At 37.0% G+C, this 25,744-nt stretch overlaps 1 protein-coding gene across 3 annotated transcripts in view; it reads right to left on the bottom strand.

Annotated features, from left to right (window-relative positions):
* ZRANB1 (zinc finger RANBP2-type containing 1) overlaps nucleotides 1-25,744 on the bottom strand; it is a 63,729-nt gene that overhangs the window by 6,588 nt on the left and 31,397 nt on the right. For all 3 annotated transcript variants that reach the window (XM_069460343.1, XM_069460342.1, XM_069460345.1), the window contains exons 3-7: nucleotides 14,084-14,271; nucleotides 9,799-9,952; nucleotides 8,334-8,405; nucleotides 7,340-7,538; nucleotides 426-546 (exon numbers count right to left, since the gene is read on the bottom strand). In XM_069460343.1, coding sequence (XP_069316444.1) covers nucleotides 426-546; nucleotides 7,340-7,538; nucleotides 8,334-8,405; nucleotides 9,799-9,952; nucleotides 14,084-14,271 — 734 coding nt within the window. The remainder of the gene's footprint in view (nucleotides 1-425; nucleotides 547-7,339; nucleotides 7,539-8,333; nucleotides 8,406-9,798; nucleotides 9,953-14,083; nucleotides 14,272-25,744) is intronic.

The raw sequence follows: 25,744 nt of genomic DNA, 5'->3' as shown, positions 1-25,744 counted from the left end.
CTCAGCAGCAGCAGCAGCAAATACCTACTGCTAGTTCAGTAATCTTAGGTAAGCCCCCACTTCAGACAGAACAGGAGCTGGCCTGTAGGTAGGTGAAACAGGCACTGAACCTCCCATGCCTAGGAGGAATGCAGAGCAACCTCAAGGCTGTAAGTGCTTAGAAACATCAGAGGACAACTTTCACTTTGACAGTTTTTATCACTTGATATAAGAGACACATATTACTCTCCCTGGTCTGCAGTGAAGATTTGCTATGATCATGTATTTGATAAATAGCAGTCAGGACTAGAGCCCAAGTCAACTGATAGCACATCAGTTTCTTTGTTCTACGTTGCCTCCAATATGGTTTGCTCAAGTAAATCAAGGAATTTAGGTCATGTGGCTTAATTTTCTCATAGAAGCAACAAGGCCTGAAACATTCTTACCTGACTAGCAAGAGAAAGTATAAATGCCCAGTCTTCTTGCCACTGCTCTTCTCTCAAGGAAAAATGTAAACCAAAGCTCTGAGAATACCAGGATTCCCAATCTTTCCAGCGTGTGTAAAACCTGAATAAGCAAGACAGTAAAAAAATTAGCCTATAGACAGTGTATTTAATGTTCTAATCATTTATTTGATATAGTCTTTAAGCAGTTCATGTGAATAGATTAATAATTTTATTGATTTTACCTGGTTTGCAATATATTTTTCAAATTAAAAATGCCTCCATTCTGATATCAGACATCTTTTAACATCTTCAGCCAGAATCTGATTCACCACCCACCAAACCTTCATCAAACTTCAAAAACTAGTGATTTCAGTTGTCTACTATTGATTTTTAAACCAAAAAAAAAACCACTCAAAACAGTTAGCTGAAATGTTGGATACAATCAAAGACACTACATTTCTCCATCAATGTATAGTATATCACTACTCGATCACTGTATAAAATAACAGATGAGAAATATCCCATGTGTTCATAATATCAAGATTACTTCCCTGAGATTCCTTTCCATAAATAAAATTATCTTTTTCTGAGGATCACTTAATAATCCAAAAAAAACCCACTGTAACTACAGAAACAATTCCTTCTTTATATTTAAATACCCCTTTAAATATGTAGACTGAATTACTAAAAACAAACTCGATTCTTTTTCTTTACATCAAATATAAAATTAACTAAATTCAGAAATAATTATGCTGAAAACTGTGGTTTACTGTCTTACAAAACAAGCCAGCCAAAACCTGTGAAGTGAAGACAGACATTTTTATAACATCACCTTCCTCTTTTATGCACTGGAATGCTAGGTAAAAGAATAAAAGGTAAGAACATAATCTATTGCTGTTGTTGAAAGTTCCAGCACAGAAAAGTTAAATGTGTTGATGTCACAAGTACCTTTATAGTAATTTAACGGAAGGCTCTATTAGAAAGTAAATTAATAGACTTTATATTTTCTAAAAGGACTAGAATACAATGTTCCAGAAGTTTAAATTCTTAGTTGATTAAAAAACCTTTCATATTCCAGATAAAAGAGGGTTTTCTTAAATCACAATTCCAAATGTTTTAAAAATACCGATATTCTTCTTTTACAATAGCTAAGATATACAGAAATATATCTGGATGTTTTAGCACCAATGATGAAATACACAGTTTTAAAATGTTCAAGGAGAAATATCATCAAACACAAATGGTTAACAGACAGAAAGATGTACACAATTAGAAATGTCTTGGTTAATGCCTAAAATCACTTTAGGAATGAGACAGCTAGCTAGTTATCAGCCAGAAATTAAATGATGATTGCACTTAAAACTCCTCAAGACGACTACTGAGTAAGGGAGTCCAATAAAATATACTTTCAATACAAACATGTTCAAATAATTATCGCCACCACACCAAGACCTAAACTCTGAAGCTACCTGGCTCATTAAGGACAGACAAGGAAACCAAATTAAGCAATATATGACCAAATGGTATAGGAATACAAGTTTGGCCTAACATTAAAAAATCAATTCCAGCCAGGCGTGGTGCCTCACGCCTATAATCCTAGCACTCTGGGAGGCTGAGGTGGGCGGATCATTTGAGATCAGGAGTTTGAGACCAGCCTAAGCAGGAGCGAGAACCCATCTCTACTAAAAATATAAAGAAACTGGCTGGACAACTAAAAATATATAGAAAAAATTAGCCGGGCATGGTGGCGCATGCCTGTAGTCTCAGCTACTGGGGAGGCTGAGGCAGAAGGGTTGCTTGAGCCCAGGAGTTGGACGTTGCTCTGAGATAGGCTGACGCCATGGCACTCTGGCCTGGGGAACAGAGCAAGACTCTGTCTCAAAAAAAAAAAAAAAAGAAAAAAAAAAATCAATTCCATGCTCATAGGTTGGAAGACTAAACATTGTCAAGCTGGCAATATTTTCCCCTCACCAAATTATCTACAGATTCAATGCAATCCCAATCAAAATCCCAGCTGTCCTTTCTGCAAAAATCGATAAGATGGATCCTAAAATTTATATGGAAACTCAAAGGACTCAGAATAGCCAAAATGATCTTGAAAAAGAAGTACAAAGTGAGAGGATTTACGCTCCTGATTTCAAAACTTATTATAAAGCTACAAATACCCAGATATTCTAATACTGACATAAGGATATAGATCAATGGAAAAATACTGAGAGCCCAGAAACCAATCTTTACTTTTATGGTCAACTTATTTTCAACAAAAGTGCTAAGGCAATGGAATGGAGGAAAAAAGTCTTTTCAATAAATACTAGTGGGACAACTGGATATCCACATGCAAAAAGATGAATTTAAAACTTTACACTTCACACCTTAAATAAAAATTCATTCAAAATGGATCACAGACCTAAACGTAAAAGTTAAAACTATAAAATTCTTCGATGAAAACATAAGTAAACCTTTGTGACCTTGGGCTAGACAAAGATTTCTTCAGATACAACAGCAAAACCACAAGTGATAAAAGTATTGGTTAACTGGACTCCATCAAATTAAAGACTCTTGCACTTCACCAGACATTGTTAATAAAGTGAAAAGCCACAGAATGGAGAAAAATATCTGCAAATTATTTATCCATGAGGGACCTCATACACAAAAAAACACCTGCAACTCAGTAATAAGACAATCCCTTTAAAAATGAGCAGAAGATATGGAATGATATTTCAGCAAAGAAGATATAAGAATGACCAATAAGCACTTGCAAAGATGCTCAATATCATCAGTTATTAGGGAAACGTAAATCAAAACCTCAGTGAGATACTTTCTTCACATGCATAAGGATGGTTATAATCAGAAAGACAAACAATAAGTGTTGGTGAAAATGTGACAAAATTGTAATCTTCACACACTGCTGACAGAAATGTAAAATGCTACAGACACGGTAAAGTATAGGTTGGCAGTTTCTTGAAACGTCAAGCATAGGTTTACTTTCTGACCCAGCATTTCCACACCCAGATACCTGCAAGAGAGAAACGAAAACATACTGTCCCACAAAAACCTGTAAATTAACGTCACAGCAGCATTACTCGTAACAGCCAAAATGTAGAAACAACCCAATGTCCACCAGCTGAGTACATCAACAAAGTGCAGCATGTGGCCATAAAGTAGAATATTAATCAGTAATAAAAAGGAACAGTATTGATACATGCTACAGCATAGATGAACCTTTAAAACTTTATGCTAAGTGAAAGAAGCCAGTCACAAAAGACGACATATTTTATGATTCCATTTAAGATGTCCAGAAAAGGCGAATGTACACATAGAGAAAGATTAGTTGTTGTCTGGGGCTGGGAATGTGAAGTGGAAGGGACTGAGAAAAGACACAAAGTTTCTTTTTGTGGCACTAAAAATGTTCTATATTTCTGTTGTAGTGATGGCTACACAATTCTGTAAATCTAATAGTAGTCACTGAATTGTATGCTTAAAACAAGTGTATTTTATTAAGGTATGCAAATTATACTATAATAAATTTGGTTTTTTGTAAAAGATAAGAATTAACTGAAATTCAGGCTTAATATGTGAGATATTTTAATCTTCTTCATATTTCCTTTATAATTTTACCTACCCAGATGACAGCACAGGTACTAACTACATATATTTAAGGAGGGCATGGTTAAACACGTATTACTTATTGGTCTACATCCAAACACCATTTGCAGCAAGTTATACTGAAAAATACAAAATACAAAAGCTGCAGCCAATTCTACCAAATAGTAACAAAACCAGCAATAATTCTAAGAGACCTGTGTTGATTTTTCCCTATTTACATTAATAGCTCCCACCTGCCCGTCTGAGAAACTGGACTGACATGTCAATGAAAGGCAAGTACAATACATTCAGACGTTAGAACTTGAGTCAGCTCAAATCATGGGTATCCAACACAACAGCACAGCTACAAACACATTTTTAAAAGCCTACCTTGAAATGACAGGTGGAGAGGTTTATATTTTAAAAATTCCTTTCTCAGTTTCTACTAGATAATTTCAATGACTTAAAAAAACATCTCATCTCAGTTGATTACGTACAAATGGCACCTCGGCAAAGAGTGGCTTAAAAAAGGAGACTACACGAGTAGCGTGCTGTCTCCTCCTCTCCATGCCTAGAACAGAACCCAAGGTTGCTCACCCCCTCATTCTACCCTCTAACAATCATGTGAACCTATGTGAATAAACCCATGACAACACAAGAACAATTTAAAGGTTATTCATTAAGGCTAATATATTTGACCCATGTCAACTGAACTCCTGAATCTATGACAACAACACTTCCTCCCTCCCCACCCTTGATAATCTTCATCCCCACCTCCAGAATACTCTAAGGATGTCTGTGTGATCCCTGCAGTCATGCAGCTTCCTATGCCTAAACTGTAAAACATCAGGCAAAGATAAAAGATACCCAAAGGCAGGGATTGGAGGAGGTGGTGCCAAGGCACACTTTGTTTTGGGACACCTATCCATATGCCAGCTCTAGGTCCTCACTCCTGAAGCACCCTTTTAGAGTAAGGAGTCCCTACTGAGAGCTCTGCTGTAACAACTCTTACCAGTGGCTGTAAACAAAGAGCCTCCCTCTTCACTCTAACAGGCACTCCCCTTACCCAGCCCATGTACAGCCCCACATTCTGTCTCCCTACCTCTGTGCTAGACTTTTGGGACCTCAAATGACTCACAACCACCTCAGAATTCCAGTCCTGATACAAACACATGGGGCAACTCCAATTCATAAGATCACCTATTTCTAGCTTTGAGGAACAGATAGCATAAGCCCCAAAGAATTATTACTCACCACAAACCTCTTTTAAACAACAACAACAACAACAACAACAAAGCTCACAATTAGAAAAAAAGTCATCACCTGCTGAAATTTAGTGTCCTTTCCACCCTTTCAACAAAGTCAGGATATTTCTGCCACAGGAATGACTACCAGGCTGCCTTTTTAAAGGTGACTTGCAAAGTGATAGATTTACCATGGCCCAAATCTAGCTTTTGGGCCAAGAAGCTAGACTTCACCAATACGAGAGAACAGATCCATCTTACAGGGCAGAGTCACATTAACCAGACTTACAAGGCTGACCTACAAAACCACAATGCCAAGACACCATTATCACAGGAACCAAACCACTCTCATCTTCTCAACATGGGCAGGCCCACAGAGCTGGACAAATCAATCAGCAGCAGGATGTGGCTTGGTGAGCGTGCTATCTGATCAAGAGGGCTTGGACAACATTTAATGGCATCAGGCTTACCTAACCTGACGAACCTATCTCATAAACAGGAATGGTCTTCCCATACTACCAGACCACTTCACAGCAACCATTTCCAATAAAAGGCACAAAGCCCTCTTTCCTGGACAAAGACTAAATGACTAAAACCAACCACCTGAGTGACACATTCTTTCTTTAGGTACATTGTATGTCCAATCAGGTGACCATCCACCAGTCTTGCCAGCCAGGGAGCTATTTTCTTTCTGTCAGGAGACAAATTTTTACTCTATTTTACTCTGCATCATGCTTTGATCTATAATTAACTTTCATTAAAGTAATTACATTGCTCTCATTTCCAAATTCTAGAGAGACTTTCATTCAGTATTTACTGAGCACTTACTATGTGTCAGGCTATTCTAGGTATGGGATCTTCCACAAGGAAACAAAACAAAATCCCTATTCTCTTATATTCTTCTTGTAATCCCTAAATACTGACAACAAAATTTACAGCTAGTAAGTACTCAAAAATGACATATAGATAGTAGGGTAATAAAGTTATCTAGAGTAGGCCTTTAGCATTATTTGTAAGCATTTGATTAAATATAGGAGAAAAAGGATATTTTGATACTGATACTGGCAAACTAATATGAAATTTTAAATGACTTCTGCTACTTACTAATGTCAACAATGGGCAGTTTAATTTAGCCTGAGCCTCAATTTTATCATTTATAAAATAACTAAATGAGTAATGTATTCACAGAACCAAGAAAAGACCACAAAAATCAAATCAATGTAAAGACTAAACTATTAATTCACAAACATAGTCACTGTTTCCATTGATTGATTCACTGGGTGAATTTACAGTTGGAAAAATCAAGACTTGATTGGATCCTGGGTAAACAATAAATATAAAGAACATTTTGAGACAATTGGGAAAATGTGAATATGAACTGTATGTTAGAAAATTGAATCAATATTGGTTTTCTTAGGTGTAGTAACAGGGATGTGGCTAGGCAGGAGAATATTACTGTCCTGGAAAGATGCACGTTGATATACTGAAGGGCAAAGCGCCATGATGTCTAAAACTAGCTGGCACAGGGGAGTGTGTATGTGTGACGATAGAGCAGGTGTGGCAAAACATTAACGATTGGTGGAGCGAATGAAGGAGATACTGGGATCTGTGGTGTTTTTTTTTTTTTTTTTTTTTTACTTTTCTACGGGTTTGAAAATTTGTAAAATAAAAAAGTATGATCTTAAGACTCCCTCCATCAGGAAGAAAAAAAAAAACTAGTAATATAATGTCAACATAATCTCTTAAAAATATGAAATCATATTACCTAAAAATATAAGCAAAGACCTTATCAATACTTAAGGCTATTATAATTTGAAATGAAGTAGTTGAAATGTCCACATACATTGTTTCTATTCTATAGAAACTAAATGTTTCCATTTTAAAGCTTCAAATGTTTCTATTTTAAAGCTTAGCAAAAACGTATAAAACCACTGACAAGTTCAAAGTGTCTTAATGTCCAAAACCAAAAAGGTTTTTTTCTCTGGTTTCCACAGAAACTGTAACTGAGATGAAAAGTATCCCACCACGACAAAGAAATGATCCAGCAAGTGCACTCCTGGATTGCAACAAAGGATGCCAGCTCACCAATGTGAACAGTCGTGAAGGCTATCATGCAGGGCTTTCCGAAGCACTGAGTCCTTGTCATAAATACCCCAAGTAGCTTGTAGTACGGAATCAAGCAAGCAGTCTCCTGCAGTCCGGTTCCAAAGTGCATACAGTCGACTGTCCAAACGTGTAGCCAGTTCCAAGGACCAGTTAATAATTGGAGATTCTTCTTCTAATTCTGTATGAGGAATTTAAATAACATGCTCATTTTCATGCCTATGTAATTAAGGAATATTCCGAGGGGGGAACAATCTATTTTCTTCTAAATGTAAAAAGGTTTATATGTAATTTACCAATAAATACCTGAATAAATTTGATCAATAGATATAAACTTTTTTAGTTGAAAAATCTTATGGCTCTACAATAATTTACTCAACTTTTAAATTCTTCTTTTTTTTCTTTTTTTTTTGAGACAGAGTCTTGCTTTGTCACCCAGGCTAGAGTGCTGTGGCATCACCCTAGCTCACAGCAATCTCAAATTCCTGACCTCAAGCAATCCTCCTGCCTCAGCCTCCCACATAGCTAGGACTACAGATGCATGCCATAACAACCGGCTAATTTTTCCATTTTTAGTAGAGACAGGGTCTCACTCTTGCTCAGGCTGGTTTCGAACTCCTGACTGCAAATGATCCTCCCACCTTGGCCTCCCAAAGTGCTAGGATTACAGGCATTAGCCACAGCGCTCAGCTAAATTCCTTATAATTTTATTTTCTAAAAATTTTTAACATAGAAGTATATGCACTCTGGAATAGGAAGTAGAAAACCAAAGTTTGAAAACTTTTGTACCCTTATCTGTTAACTCTAACACAGTTAAGAGCTGTGTTTGAGCATTTTTAACACTACAACATAACATTGTTCTTAAGGGCTTTACAACTTTAATTTAAAATAAAGCAGGATGCCATATCTTACAAAATAAAGCAAAAGTTACTTGATCAGATGACAGGTAAATTACACTCATTAATTCCATGCTTACCTTTTTGAACATCTCTATCAAGTACCTCATCAAATAATTTTTCTTGGACTGTTGGGGGCAAGTCTTCAATATCTACAAAGAAAAGGCAGACTTAAAAGATCTTTTGTTTCATAACTTAATAAACTTGATACAGCATCTAACAGTAACGTCCTCTAAAATAACTCTCTTTCCATTGAAGGTTGTCAGATAGCTTTGTGCATGTATAAAGTATGTGTGAGGTAAAATATTTCCTTTCTGTACTTCATTATAAAAACACTTATTTAATACGTAACATTTGGACCAGTAACTGCATAGAAATTTTGATTTGTTCTTTTCTCACACTGGCAACCTCTGCTCAGACCTGCTATTTTCAGCCTTCAGAATCCCCTTATAAAAGTTAATGAGCCAGGTACAGTCAGTCTTTTTTGTCATCATGCTCCAATATTCCGTGCTCTACTCAGGTTACTCAATAGAGTAGCCTAGTATAAGGAGCATCACCCTTAAAAATAATTTTGAAAAAGCCACAATTTCAAATAAACATCTAATCACTTGTAAGCTCAAATATATAGAGAGAGTACATTTCGAATAAAATTTACTCCAGTTTTAGAAGGCTTAGTTATTCTCTCCTACCACTTGTAAACACCCCTGTTTATGTCTGAATATAAAAGTTCAGAACACTCAGGACGCAGATGGAAGCTTTATTTTATAAACTTTTGGTGTATTTATTCAGTGCCAACTAACAAAAAGCATTCCAGAAGACATTTTCAACTGCCATTGAATAGAAAAATGAAAAGTTGCTTCACAAATACAGTAGAAATAAATATGAGTGAAAAAGGAATGACACATTCAAGAGAATAACAGTATCTTTCATTCAAATAACCTGACTCTACCCATCAAAAAAGCCCATGTTCTAATCCTGTCTCTTAATACCAGGTAACCAATCACTATCTAATTTCAAAAGAAGAGGGGAAAAAAAGAGAAAACTTTTTAAAGGAGATGAAAAAAGGATATTCTAAAATAAAACCAAAGAGAAAAATAAGTGGGTAAAACAGATTTTTTTAAAACATTTGAAGCACACAAGAAAGCAGTTACTGGGGCCAGGCATGGTGGTGCTCGCCTGCAATTCTAACACTTTGGAAGGTGGAGATGGGAGGCTCACTTGAGCCCAGGAGTTCCAGGTTGCAGTGAGCTATGATGACGCCACTGCACTCCAGCCTGGGTAACAGAGCAAGACTCTGTCTCCAAAAAAAAAAAAAAAATCAATTACTATCAGTTGCTGTACTCCTCCCAGATATAACTAAAGGATTCATTTACATGTAGCCCTTATACTGGTCACTTCCAGAATAAATAGGACAGTCAAGTAATTTAAGATACACAGATAGTAGCTAAGTTATGTGCTTTCTAACAAAAACACATTTTTCACCCATACATAAAAATATAACTATAATAAAAGAAAAATTATTTTCACATTAAATTTTGGAGTTACCTGCTGGCAAGGTAAATGTTACAAGGTCAGTTAGAAAATAGCAAGCAAAATCCCCCTTTCTCTGATGAAGAGATGCAGCTATTTCCCTCCGGATTTGTTCTGTCAGTTCAGGACACACCATTGCTGGAATACACTTTGCCGCTTGTTGAGACACCTTAAATAAAAAAGAAACTTTCCTCTGCATCTCATTTATCATAAATGGAAATAGAGAACAACAGTATTTAAAAGAAATTAGCACAATTTCCAAATAACTCAAGGTTTTTTTCCTAATCTTAAAATGTATTGGGTATATTATTTTCTTACCAGTGACAGTATGTATCAGTACAATTTTTCAGAAAAGCAGCCATAAAAATGTTTTACCCTCTGATTCAGTAGTTCTATTTCTTGAGAATTCATCCCAAGGAAATACTCAAAGATACATATAAAAATTCATGTAAAAGGATGTTGTTCATAAAGGTACATCACAGGAGGGGAAGGGAGGACAGAGAACCTAAACCTAAATAGACTAACCATCATCTACCCAATAAAAACACTCTCAAAAAACAGGGAATTCCAGCTGACAGAGAAAGAGAAAATTGCAAGCGCTCTTCTCCCTCATGATTCAAGTCCCCTGACTTGGAATAAACAAAGTGGGTTAGTTCCCAGTGATTTCAAACCCCTTCCCCCTCCCCATTTGTTACCACTCTGAAACTTTTAAAAAGCATTTGGTGTTTCCAAGTTTAAACCTCTGAAGTCTAGCCTGAAAAGAGTGCGACGTGAGCACTGGTATAGTGAGCACTACATCGGCGGCCTCTAAACAAGGAAATACAACAATGGGTAGAACTTTCCTCCCCTTTTTAAATGCTGAACAGCAACAAATGATGCAAAAATTTAACCTTAGGGTTCAGTCATACTCAGTTTGCAAAGCTCAAGGTATCTTCAAACAGAATTCTGAAATCAAAGTTGAGCATCGGCCAGTAAGGAGGAGAGCATGGTGTGAGAATCCCAAGTGAGCCAGTGAGCTCTGTTCTCTGACATCACCAACCTGGATGACCTTCCAGAAGGCAGCCTTCTAGTCACAAGTGGGGCCTTGGAGAGCAGACCTTCCAGTAAGGCACCCAAAGAATAAGATTTACTGATAATGTCATCTACATAATATATATGGACAACTTAACTGTAATTGCTATGAAAGTAGGCAAACAGTGTTTGAAAAACCCTGCTTACCCAATACAGCCACCTGATACCCTATTCTGAAACCTCCTACATGAAAATTCAGCTCTACTAGACTTTATTGGCCAGGATTACCTGTAAACATGAAAATTCTCACTATATCTTAACTTCATGAACCCAACCTTTAAGCAACACTCAAATATGGAAATCCAAATATTAAGTACTTTCAGAATATAACTGTTTCTCAAGTAATATTGTTAAAATGGATCCCAAAGGTAAATTTAAAAATGGTTTATTCCAATCTGCTAGCCCGAAGCTCCTTTCCAGAGACCTAGGAAGACATTTCCATCAACAACCTAGACTGGATCTGAATACTGCAAATATTCCAAGGGAAACATGGCCTCCAAGAATCCCCGCTTCCACCACCATTCTTAGGCAGGACATGTCCCTGAAGCCTGCCTCTCATCGGCTCACCTCTTCAACCTTACGATTCTCAACCACCTCTTTAGGCTAGCAGTTCTTAACCTAGGGTCTGCGAACTTGAAGGGAAATTTGGTTTTAATTAAGTTTAAATCTTTCATTTTCACTAACTTTTTGCCAATGTTAAAATATATTTTCTTATTTGTCACAAATTTGATTTGGTATTTTGGTAACTATATTTTTCTACAAATAATTTCCTTTGTGATGCTATTTATTTTTTATTTTATGCATTTAAAAATAATTTTTGAGAAAGAGTCCAAAAATTCCACCAGACTACCAACAGGGTCCACAACACAAAACCCAATGAAAACCCTTGCCCTAGATACATATCCCCAAATCCAATGTTCTCCTACCATTCTCCTATCCATTACCAATTTTGCTCTTTATGTGGAACAATCCCCTCCACCTCTCCCACACTGTTCCAGAGTTAGTCTACAGGTCCCATAGAATATGGTAAAAGTAACAGTACATTGCTTCCTAAATTTGTTTATAAAAGACACTGCAGGTTCCATTTGGATCACTCTCTCCCTCTCTTGGATCACCTGCTCTGGGTGAAACCAGCTGCCACATCACAAGCAGCTCTGTGGACGAGCCCACATGGCAAGTAATTGAAGCCTCCTGCCAAGAGCCATAGCAGTGAGCTTGGAAACAGATCCTCTGGTCCTAATCCAGCCTTCTGACGACGATAGCCCTGGCCAACAGCTTGACTGCAACCTCGTGACATCCTGAGCCAAAATCATTCATCTAAGCAGCTCGTGGATTCCTGACCCTCACAAATTGCATGAGATAACAAACGCTTCTTGTCTTAAGCCGATAAGTTTTCAGGCAATTTGTGATACAGCAATATAAGCACTGATGCTCTATTATCATCCCACTGTTGGTCCTCAGATTACTCTTAGGAGTTCTGTGACTTATGGCAGCCCCTCCAGAATCTACAGCAGACTCTTCTACCAGCCTGCAGGGAGCCTATGAATCCCCCCCCCCAAAGACTTTAACCCTAGTTCACAGTGGCCTTATTTAACCTGTCTCCTGCCACAACCAACCACTACAACCCCACAAGGAGGGCCCCTTCAATATACAACACAATTGGGCACCACAACACAAATACAGACAGACCTTAGACACTATAGAAGCTACCTCTAACTGTTCTCTCCCATGTTCCAGAACTCTGATCCCTCTATTTGAAAAGCACCCTGCTCCCTTATACACATCAAGCCCTTTGCTTCATCATGGCCTTCAGTCTCTCACACCCTCCAGCCACACACCCTGGCTTCGCTGGAATCTTACCAAACTGGACACAATGGCTAGCCATTGCAATCACACTTTCATCTCACCTTCATGTTTTTTAACATACATACAGTGCCCTATACATAATGGCTGCCAAACACTGGCAAATTTGAATAAACAAATAGGGCATAAGTATAAAAATATACAAAAGATGTATACTGACAAAATTTGAACCCACCATTGATATGATTCTCTGCATTTACTCTATTTCTCTTATCATTAAAAAAAAAATTCCCTGGATAATATAGTCAAATCCTGAATAATTCATTTGCAACCTCTATCATTCATAGCATCTACCTAATTAAGCCAGAAACCTCAGAATCAACTTGGATCTGTCTCTCCCCATATCCAATCGATCCAGCCCTTCAGACTGACATGTCCATAATCTCTCTCAAACCAGCCCACTTCTTTTCATTTCCATGGCCACTACCCTACTTGGCAGATTTCTTGCCAGCACCACTGCAATGTCCTCCCCTAACCAGGCTCAACCTCTACAGTGTGCAACAGCCAAAACACAATCTGCTCCTCTCGCTCTTCTGCTACTGTTCCTAGTATCTTTCAGTGCCCTCAGGATAACTTTCAAATTCCCTGACACAGAAGGAATGCCCTCAGAGTAATCTTCCCTTCTTACTGCCCTCAGAATTATCTTCAAATTCCTTGACCAAAAGATCCTTCATAATCCGGCCCCTACTCATCTCTCACACTTCCCCTCTCTCAGTTCGCAACCACCAACTCAGCCATGCTGACTTATTTGCAAAGTCCCTGGATTCACTACACATATCGAGATTTCTGGCCCCTGAATAAATGCTTTCCTAAACTTCTCCCTCTTCCCCACCCACTTCACATGGCTAACTCTCACTCCTCCTTCAGATCTTAGCTAAAGCGTTACCTGCTCTAAGTAAGAAGGGAAGAAACCTCAAAACCATTTCCTAAGTACTCACATAGCACTTCATCTGTCAGGGTACAAGCTACACAGAATTACCTGTTTCTCTACTTTTCTGGAGACTTGCTGAAGAAGAGCCAATGTCTTCACAATTCTAACCCTTCTCAGCAGTGCCTGGTGCACAACAGGTACTCAATAAATATTTGTTAGTTGAACTAAATGAGTGAATGACAGATACATCCCAGGTTTTTTTTTTTTTTTTAAGCAAACATGATGATTCTAACATTGTTGTGAAGTACCCAATTTAAAAGCATATACCCTTAAAAATTGTACACTGTATAAGTTTCTAGTTTAATGTTATTTTTTAAAGGGAATAAAAGAACCAAAAACGTTTAAGAACTGTTTGGAGAAACATTATAACATCAAAAATGAAAACTAAAGAACAGATTTCCTTAAAAGAACATTTAACCAAAATGCCACACTCACCTCTGTAAGCAATATTGCCAACATATCTTGCCTCTGGAAACGTATGGCCAAGTGCACAAGAGTATAGCCAACATCAAAGGCAGAAGGACGGTTCAGCAAGCGTACTTCATCTGCAGTGAGCTGACGTGCAATATCTCCTCCTGATGATTTGTATGCTTCTATGGCAGCTAAATCACCTTCTACAACCCCTAAAACAAGCACCAATATAGAAAAGCATTTAATTCTTTTTTTTTTTTTTTCCCCAAAAAGCACAAACCTGTAGCATTCACTCCAAACTCCTTTAAGTATTTCTCTCTGCTTCCTGGATCCTGAGGCATCATTTAAATGTCCTAAAGAATATAAGGAAAATTAGTGTATTCCTCTCCCTTTTTTAAAATTTCTTTCCAGAAATAGAACTGCCTAGTTAGGCACTTACCTTACCATCAGTGCTGGCTCCATGCTCTGGTGGGGGGATTTAGAGGAACTATTAGACCATATTAACTGGATCAAAGATCAGTAACTGAGTATGAGAAACCAGACTCCACAGAAGACATCAAGCCCCTGTTCTGGTCCTGCGTGCATCCTGACACTGCAGGAACCGAGGAGACAGGGATGTATCTCCAGTTAGTGCTGGGCTTCTTCTGCCCTTTACACTGCATACTTAAAGCACATCAAAACAAATGCTGAGCTTTCCATACTGCTATTTAGCTTTAAAACAACTTAGAGCAATTGAAACCATTTTCATTGTAAGTTGGCAATATTTTGATTTCAGATTCTCTCACAGCCAAGTGTTCTTTACACTCATTAAGAATTAATAAAGTAAAAACTGAACCACAAGATTTCAGATGAAATAGGCTAAAATAAAACATTACAAACCAGTTGGAAAGAGAGATAAAACAAGTGTCACTTTTTCCAAATCCATGAAGAACTTTCCATTGCCACTTTACTAATCTTAACACAAATTAATGTTAGGTAAATACAGTCATTCTATTTACTCAACAGTATAGTACAGTATAGATAATAAACAGTGTTGGCAAAAAATGAAAGTGTAGGCCGGGCGCGGTGGCTCACGCCTGTAATCCTAGCACTCTGAGAGGCCGAGGCGGGTGGATCGCTCGAGGACAGGAGTTCGAGACCAGCCTGAGCAAGAGCGAGACCCCGTCTCTACTAAAAATAGAAAGAAATTATATGGACAACTAAAATATATATATATACAAAAAATTAGCCGGGCATGGTGGCGCATGCCTGTAATCCCAGCTACTCGGGAGGCTGAGGCAGTAGGATTGCTTAAGCCCAGGAGTTTGAGGTTGCCGTGAGCTAGGCTGATGCCATGGCACTCACTCTAGCCCGGGCAACAGAGTGAGACTCTGTCTCAAAAAAAAAAAAAAAAAAAAAAGAAAGTGTAGATTAGCTTCCAACTTACCATAAATAATGTTAAAAAAAAAAAAAAAAAACACTGCAGGAACAAATAATTTTAAGAGTTTCTTAAGTTACATCAGGAAAATTTGTTTATTGGGTAAAATACTAATACTAGTTAAAAATATTCTTAGTGTGCTTTCTAAAAAGCATTTTTAATTGCCACCTTGAATTAGGAATTAAATAAATAAGACATATTTCTTAGAGTGTAACAGACTGATATAATGCAACAATTTCTCACCATTATTAAAGATAACAAGGCTTAAAAATGACAATTTAATTCCCACATCTACTGAATGCTCATGACAAACAGAACACCATGCTAGGCAATATAAGAAACACAAAGATCATAAAAACAACTCCTATATTTAAAACAATTCTTTTAAATCACATTTGTAAGCCATAAAAGGCCAGTTTCAAAAGTTTCCAAACTCTCAAGTCATATAGATCCTTTGTACAAATCTAGATCATCTCCCCCAAAAAATGACCCCCTGCCCTCAAAGCAGATATACATTTTTCAGATTAAAAACCCATGATATTAAAATGCCTTCTTATAGGAATTTTTATTTTCACAGCAATGTAGGTTAATACATTCCTCACTATGTATATACAAGTTCAGCTGTAAAACTCCCAGCCCCATTATATAATACATGAAGAGCTTCAAAACACCCCTATGAGGAACATTGTCCTAGAGAAGTCATCAAGGTAGCATGAGACAAAGGCAATAAATCTTCTCAAGAGGGCAAGCCTTGAGAATAGACCAGAAAGTGCTACTTGAATTAAAAGCAAATCTACGGTTAAAGAGTTTTCTATGTCTAATATGTTCAAGTACACAAAGTACTCTAAACTTGGGTTTTTTTGGTTGTGCAGCTTTTTGGGGGGGGGGGTATTTTTTTGGGCTTTTTGTTTTTTTAAGACAGAGTCTTGCTCTGTCCACCAGCTAGAGTGCAGTGGCATCATCATAGCTCACTGCAACCTCAAACTCCTGGGCTCAAGCGATCCTCCTGCCTCAACCTCCCAAGTAGCTGGGACTACAGGTGCATGCCACCACACCTGGCTAATTTTTTTCTATTTTTAGTAGAGCCAGGGTCTCACTCTTGCTCAGGGTGGTCTCCAACTCCAGACCTCAAGCAATCCTCCCACCTCAGCCTCCCAGAGTGCTAGGATTACAGGCGTGAGCCACTGCACCCAGCCTGCTTAACTTGTTTTAATGAATAGTTAAGTATAATCTGGTAGGGCCCATAACTTTTTGAATAATTTAATGCAGTTTATTTTATTTAGAACTGAGCGTGCCCACTCACCTCCTTTTGTTTCTATAGCATTTCTGTGTGAAGGCAACTACTTTTCCCTTCAGTCCTATCAAAGCCATTAACTATTTCCAGGCACATGCAGCATCACTGTATCTTTCATGGTTTTTGGCTTTAATCTAAAAATATATCTATTTATAAAATTTCTTTACATTACATAAGAAATGTTCCAAGCACTTCTGAACATCAATCCAAGAGCCTGATCAACTTACGTGAAAAGATAAAGAGGAAAATCTGCACCATATATATGTATGCATGTGTACGCATGTATGGATGTTTGTATATGCTCATACATATTTTTTATTTCCCAAGACAAAGATGATGTAATCTAAAGTAAACACCAGATAATTTCCCTCTAGTGGTTGGAAGAAGGGGAAATCTTCAAATCATTGTCATTATTTTCAGCTAACCAACTTACACAGCTGAAGTCTACAAGAACCTCATCCTAGAAATTCTTAAGAATTAATTTCCTCTCTAATGTTTCTGAGGGATTTCTGTAATTAGAAGTTAACTGGCACAATGGAGGTGGGTTGCAGACCAAAAAGCACAACAAAGTTAGCAAACCATGCTTTGGAACTATGAGTTACAATATCACCCATTCTGCCTTCCTATTAAGTGCTTTTTAAAAACACAACCAGAATTTAAAACGCTGACTTGCACGGTATATGAATTATATCTCAATAAAGCTGATACACACAAATACATACATACAACCAGAATTTCTATCTGACCTAATACAAAATATCGAAAACACTTAATTACTCCCTCCCACACTCTGAATTAAAACGCACATACAGCATATTGCCCATTCCCCAGCATGGAGGATATAATGAAGGACAGAAGATGAGGTGAACAGAATAGAGATCCTATTCTCAATCTCGGACAGCACAAATTCTCCAAACTTCCCAGAGCATGAAAAACACATACTTAAGTAGACACACAAAATAACATTTAAAAGAAAAGTATTCTATTCTCTAATATTTGGGGAATATACAATTCCATTTTTTTCACTAACCATAATTAAGAGTTCATAGTTTCAGTAACTGGTAAATTTTCAGCTATAAAGATTAGTAAATTTATTACAAATCAAATTTCATGAGAATGTCACTGAACTGTCCAAATTTTTGGTATGTCTTTATTACGCCCTCCTCAAAGAGAACTACTAATAAAGTTAAGACAGTTTCTTCATAGATGCGTTTTCACTGCAGACATGGTATTTAATAAGATTTGGCCCATACTCACATAATTTAAATTTAGAGACCACATGTTTTCTACTTAGGGAGGGGGGAAAGGACATCATAGTATATGCAAAAAAAAAAAAAAAAACCTTACAGCATGTCTCTGGGTTCCTCACATAACAGTACATTTTGAGCGCCTTTTAATGTCAGGGGATAAAAGGAAAATAAGAAGGCGGCAGAAGAATTGGTAGGCAGGAAAAGACAACAAATAAATGTTAAGTGCTAACATCTCACTTTATAGAACCAAAGGCCAGGAATAAAACTCAAAGCTTCCAAAAGAAGATAAAAAGGGGTAACATACACATGCTTTCTAGGTTACTGACATCTCACAATGCCTCCAAGAGTAATTGAAGCATCCTTCTCTTAATACTTTTTTTGAAAATTTAACAAACATATATTACATATTCTGTCCCTTTCTCCTTCATGTTACAAAGGCAAATAAAAGGACAGTTGAAGGCACTCTGAGAAGATTAGGATTATAAAACTAACCTGCAGTATCATACATTCAAAACTGAATGAATGAAATGGACAATTAACTAGTGATACATAATAACAGATAAAGTGTTAATAGACTTTAAAAAACATGAAGACCTAAGAGTAAATGAAAGTTACTGTCTACAAAGTTTCAAAAAAAAAAAAAAAAACTCTTATTGTTTTGTAAGCTGGGCCAGGAATAGAGTTTAATATATTTTGAAGCCACATGTCAATAATTCACTGGGGACTTCACAGCTACTATGGAACTCCGTTGGTTAGAATATGGAGCTGGCTCATAGATGTTTAGAAAACAGACTTATTTTTTTCCCCCATATATGGCACAGTTTTCAAAGTTTTGCCTTATTTTCCTTTGACATAAAATCGTAATGGTAACTAACTTTGAAAAGAATGCCAAATGGTAAAAAAAAAGCCAGGACTTACCTGAGCTCACATGGGCCAGCTCAACACTACCCTGGAGTTCTATGGTAGCTGTGACATCACAGCATGGTTTATGCTGTGGGGTCAGGGTGGACCTGGAGTCAGCTGGCACAATTTCAGGAACCCTTAAAGAGAAAAGTTAGTTTTAAGTGGTAATGTTCAGAATGTCCTTTACCATGGTCAGTAGAAAGATGCAGATGTGGCTGGCTACAATGTCTAAGTAGTTTTCCTCTACCCAGAGTTTAATTCATTTAACTGGCTTTGCATACTGAAAGAAAACTATACCACCCAGTAATACTTTTTTTTCTTCATACTGATACCATTTGGCTATAGTTTAATCATGAACCAGGCTTAAATATTCACAGCAAATTCTTTCAAAACTCAAATACGAGTTGCTTTTTAAATAAAATGATTTCAACATTGTTAAGTGTACCTCAAAGTAGGCATAAGCACAGGCACAATCCCAGAAATAGTTTGAGGAGACCAAACAAATCAACTCCTAGTTACACTTTTCACATAATAACCAAATGCCAACAAGCTAAAATCTACCATTTCTATTCCCAACATAATGCTATAGAACAATAACCTTTCTGAAAAACCAAAAAATGAAAAACAGAAATTGGAAATAAACTCTTAAATTTAATCTATACTATATCAAGACTAGCTTCTATTCAATTATCTCACCATCCATTATTAAAACAACCTCTTTAGAAAAATAAAAGATTCAATGAGATAAAGAAGTCAAAATCTCTAAGGTCTTTTAAATAATCTATAAATTATGGCAAATTATGACAAATATACTTCTGAGCTCTTGCCTCCTTACATCTCCTTACATCTTTTATCAGAATGTTAGCAACCCAACTGTCATGGAAATATAAATCCCCAAAGTCATGAAGAAAAACCTGAACTGAGAAGATACTTTCATAAGAAAGAAGATGTTGGACGGATGCGGTGGCTCACGCCTGTAATCCTAGCACTCTGCAAGGCCTAGGGGGGAGGATCACTCGAGGTCAGGAGTTCGAGACCAGCCTGAGCAAGAGCAAGACCCCTGTCTCTACTAAAAAATAGAAAGAAATTAACTGGACAACTAAAAATATATAGAAAAAATTAGCTGGGCATGGTGGCGCATGCCTGTAGTCCCAGCTACTCGGGAGACTTGAGGCAGGAGGATCACCTGAGCCCAAGAGTTTGAGGTTGCTGTAAGCAAGGCTGACGCCACGGCACTCTAGCCCTGGGAAACAGAGTGAGACTCTGTCTCAAAAAAAAAAAAAAAAAGAAAAGAAAGAAGATGCTGCTGAGCAGCAAGAATTACTTTTGAAAGCATGATGGAAGGACTTAAAGGAACATGTCACAAAGTTATTTGGGGGACAAGTGATCAGAGAGGAGAACAAATGTTAATGGGTTGAAAAAGATGAACATGAGTTCAAATTACAAACATCACTTAAAATATCACTAAAATATTCGACTGAGAGGAAATTATGGTTCTTACAAAATCTAGGGTTCCAAAAGTGTATTTTGAACTCACAGTGTATGTCAAAACCACAATCACCACTGAAATCAATCCAAAAGCTTCTCTAACTTCAAAATAAAAATTTCACTTGCTACATTACCAAGTTATCCTTGCTAAATTTGAAACCAAATTTTAGATTTTCAGAATTATACTATCTCAGGTAGGCCTGGAAAGACTATTTAATAGTCTAGCCAGCCTTCTTCTACAAGTGAGAAAACTAGAGGGTAAGTGAACATTTTAAAAGGTGACGATGGGGAAGAAAGATAAAAGGAAAAACTTTCATGACTTACCATAACTTTATATTGTTCATATACTTTCATAATTTATAATAATATTGTAATTTAACTCCTAGACAAAAATACTGACAGAATTAAGTCAGAGAATCATCAAATTGGAAGAGATGTTAAAAAAAATAACCTAGTCCATCTTGATAAGGTCTCCAGCTGGAAGCACAAAACAAGAAAGTCCCTATAATTTGCCACTGCAAGACAAAGTTCACAGCTTCGGTAAACACTGATAACCCCACAAGCATCCACATAAACTGAGTGGTAGATTTCCCCCAAAAGTTTCAGGCCCATATTATCCAACAACCCATTAGACATCCTCACCATATTAAATCTAAAACTGAACTTGCCCTCTCCTATGTGTTCAGAAAAATGATACTGCTATCCAACCCAGGTGTCAAACCAAAAATGTGGCTATCTTTCTAAACTCCTTCCCCCACCATATCAATTCTTCCAAATTTTGCTGATTCTACCTCTTAAGTCTTTCTCAAATGACCCCCATTTCCCCATCTCCACTGCCCCCACTACTCTAGCTGTGGACTACAAGCTCACCTGAATTGCTTTAATTTCTCCCTAAGTGGTCTACTTGTCTCATGTGTTGCCCCTTCCCAACCTATTTGATGGCAGGTAAGCATAGTTATCCTAAACCACAGATCTGATTAAGGCACTCCCCTTTCAAAACTTTACCACTGCCCTTAGGCTAGGAGCTAAAAAATTCCTCAACTAGGTTAACAGGCTTGGAATGGTCCAACATTCCCTGCAGGTCGTCACTCACAGCTCCCACTCTACGCTCCAACCCTGCTAACTTCTTTCAGGTTATTGGACATGCCAGGCCACCTCGACTATGGGATCTTAACATATACAATCCCTCTGACAGAAACACTCTTCCTTCTTCTCACTAAGGTTTTGGCTTAGATGTCACTTAACACCCTCTCTCAATCTCCTAATGAGATTGGGCCATATGGTCCTCTAGTACTCTACACTTCCTCTACTGAACTATCCTGGCTTGCTGAATTCTATCTTCCTCCATAAACTCTCCAAGAGCCATGATTTCTCTCATAGTGTCTGGGAGCACACTCAATACCTGACTGCATAAATGAACAAACAAATGAACAAAGAAAAGGTAAAAAGCTAAGACAATTTTTAAAAGTAATTGGAAGGAAGCTATAATTATTTAAGCAAAAGTATGATACTGATAAAAAACAGACACATCAAAATCAATAGCCTCAAAACAAACTGCAGTCTGTGGAATCATTTTATCTATGATAAAAGCACCCAAATCAATGAGAAAAGAATTTATTTAATAAATCGTAGTAGCAGAATTTAGAAAAATATTTTAATCCTTAGTTCAATCCAAAAAAACTGCTTACAACAAAGACAGAATGTTAATTAACTGCCCCACTGAAAAAGGGCAAGAATATTTGCAACAAATATGAATGGTATTTATTTTTAAGATGTACACACTTTACATTTATATAGACTTCATGTAACTTGATAAAATCACCAAAGAAACTGAACAAAAGACAAATCAACTATTCAAAGAAAACTACAAATGACTAATAAAATGATATGGCATGTAGCCCTTAAACATCAGCAAAGACATAGCTCCACAGGGACTCTCAAACGGCTGCTAATAATAACAAATAGGCTGACCAGGCGCAGTGGCTCACGCCTGTAATCCTAGCACTCTGGGAGGCCGAGGTGGGCGGATCATTTGAGCTCAGGACTTCGAGACCAGCCTGAGCAAGAGCAAGACCCCGTCTCTACTTAAAAAAAATAGAAAGAAATTATCTGGACAACTAAAAATATATAGAGAAAAAATTAGCCGGGCATGGTGGTGCACGCCTGTAGTCCCAGCTACCCGGGAGGCTGAGGCAGGAGGATCGCGTGAACCCAGGAGTTTGAGGTTGCTGTGAGGTAGGCTGACGCCATGGCACTCTAGCCCGAGCAACAGAGTGAGACTCTGTCTCCAAAAAAAAAAAAAAAAAAGGTAACTTATGGTACAACAACTCAATGACATATAACATTCATTTTTTAAAAAGATGAAAACATTTTAATTCAAATTATAAAGTTCTGGCCAGGCATGGTGGCTCATGCCTGTAATCCTGGCACTATGGGAGGCAAGGCGGGAGGATCACTTGAACTCAGGAGTTAGAGACCAGCCTGAGCAAGAGTGAGACCCCATCTCTACTAAAAATAGAAAAATTCGCTGGGTGCAGTGGCTCGAGCCTGTAGTCCCAGCTACTGGGAGGCTGAGGAAGGAGGATCACTGGAGCCCAAGAGTTTGAGGTTGCAGTGAGCTATAATAACACCACTGCATTCTACCCAGAGCGACAGAGAGACACTGTCTCAAATTAATTAAAGTAAGTTTAATTAAAAATTTGTAATATACAATATAACCTCAATTACATAAAAGTAAATAAATGCAAAAAAGTCTGAAATACACAAAAAATCTGACAGGTTTCCTCTAGGCAGTGAAATTATAAATTACTTTTATTTTTTCATAGCCTTTCTTATCACTGAAATAGTCTTATAATGTATATAGTCTGCTTTTATTATTCAAAAATGAACTAAACTCTCATATACTATTATAGAAGTCAGTATATAAATGTCTCAATTTGATGAAATAGAAAAAAACAGTATGTCCATCAACTGATGAATGGATAAACAAAATGTGATCTATTCATACAATGGAATATTACTTAGTCTTAAAAAGAAAGAAAATAGTGGCACAGGCCACAACATGCATAACCTTAAAGACACTATGCTAATCGCAAAACGACAAATACTGCATGATTCCATACATATGAGGTTCACAGAAAGTAGAATGGTGGTTGTCAGGAGCTGGAGGAAGGAGGAGGCAGGAATGGGGAGTTATTGTTTAGTGATTACAGAGTTTCAGTTTTGCAAGATGAAAAATGTTCCAGAGATGGATGGTAGTAACAGTTGCACAATGTGAATGTGCTTAATGCCATTAATGTACACTTAAAAATGAGTAAAATGGTAGTCTTACGTTATATATATTTTACCTCAATTAAAATAAATGGTAAAAAAAAAAAAAAAAGAAAGAAAGATACAAGGACATTATTCAGAAATATCAGAGGTGCAGCCTCAAATAATATCACCTATACAGTATTCCTCCCTCCCCTAAAAAAGGATAAATGTTTAAATTGAATCTAATCATAAGGAAACCTACAAAGCCAAATGGAAGACCCTTCTGCAAAAGTAGACTCTTTGAAAATGTTGTCATGAAAGTTAAAAAACAAAAACCATTAACAGATCTGCACTGTTGTAAATCAGAGGAGACCAATGAGATAAAACGATTAAACAGGATGTATAATCCTTGATTGAACAGGGCTGGGGCAACAATTATTGAAACTACTGGTGAAACCGAATATGAGCTTTCAGTATTAAACTTCCTGGATAATTACATTGTGTGGTTATGTAGGAAAACTGTCCTTGTTCTTAGGAAATATATACTGAGGTATTTAGAGGCAAAGTGTCATGATGTCTGTAACTCTCAAATGGTTCAGAAAAAGGATACCAGTGAGAGAGAGAGAGTGTCACCAAATGTGGCAAAGTACTAACGGGAAAATCTAGGTCAAAGGCATGTGTTGTTCAATGTATTATTATACTTGTACTTTATGAAATTTCTCATTATAAAAGATTGATGGGGGAAAAAAGTCGTTGTCTCTGCACAGCAGGATTAGAGGTGTAGAGAAGAAACTACTGCATTTCTTTATAAGCTCTTCTATCTATGCTGCTTGATTTTTTTTTAACCATGTGCATACTTTAACAAAATTTTTTAAAATAAAGTTATCTTACAGTTTAAACTGCAACAATTCTCTAGAGTTGAAACATTCTTTTATTAATATATATTTGATATTTAAAAAGATACATCTGGATTTCATAATTCAATGTGTTCATTTAATGCAGTACTTTTCTAAAAATGAAAGTCTTTACTAAGTAATCAATGATGCACATTCCAACGTCAGTGTCATATAATCAAGATTACCCGACATATTCCTTTTCTCAGCTTAAAAGGGCACCTTACTACTTGGCAAGTTTGTGTAATCAATCATTTCTGAAGGCCAGGAATTATGTCTCAGACATACTAAAGGCAACCAGAATACTGCCGGGGCTCTATTTCTGCCGTCACCACCCATTTGCGTTAACAGACACACTCATTCCTGGAAGCTTTCCTTTTTTACCCCAGGTGTCAGGAAGTGTACTTTCAAGTCCCAGACTAAACTGACCAGCATCAGTTAACAGTGGAAAGGAAAGGGGTGAAAAAAAAGAGAGAGAGAGAGAGAGACACTGTGTGTTTCCTACAGATTAGAATCTTTTATATTGCTGAAAATTCCCACAATTCATGACTTAAAAATCATGACATGTTATTTTATATCCAGTGTTTCAAAATCACAAGAGGAAACCATTAAAAATGTGAAAAACAAGACAAAAACTACCTGAAGATAATACTCCTTTCATGGTGCTAAAAATAACTCTATTACCTTTAACATGAACTACCTTTGGTAAGAAGTAGAACCACAATCAAGAATGTGTATGGAGTGAAAAGATACTGCAGTTTTTATAGCTACACACACATCCCACGTAAGAGTAGCACAAAGTTAACCAAGGACATACAAGGCATTGCGAGCATTCTAGCAGCTTACTTTCCTTTTATGGAAGCAGTGCCAAAGATTTGCTACAGGAGTCTGTATATATTTTGGATTCTATTAAAAGCTTTTAATAGAACATTTTAACTCAAACCATTTTTGTTGGCTTTTTTTAAAAAGGGCAATGGATAATTTTAAATGTTGAAGACTTTCTGTAAGACCCAAGACTTTTTTGTCTGGCTCACCCTTCATTCATATGCAAAGCAGTGCATTAAGAAAAAAAGAAAACTAAATCAGAAGAGTAGCTTTCAATAGAATGCTCAGTCTGGCATCAATATTAAAGTTCATAATTCACATTTAAAAAATAACCATAACTTAGAATAGTGAACAATTTCATTA

This window comes from Eulemur rufifrons, chromosome 28 (genome assembly GCF_041146395.1).
Source record: "Eulemur rufifrons isolate Redbay chromosome 28, OSU_ERuf_1, whole genome shotgun sequence".
Taxonomy (NCBI): Eukaryota; Metazoa; Chordata; class Mammalia; order Primates; family Lemuridae; genus Eulemur; species Eulemur rufifrons.
Note: the sequence above shows the minus strand (reverse complement) of the source record. Positions and strands in the feature narration are given on the sequence as shown.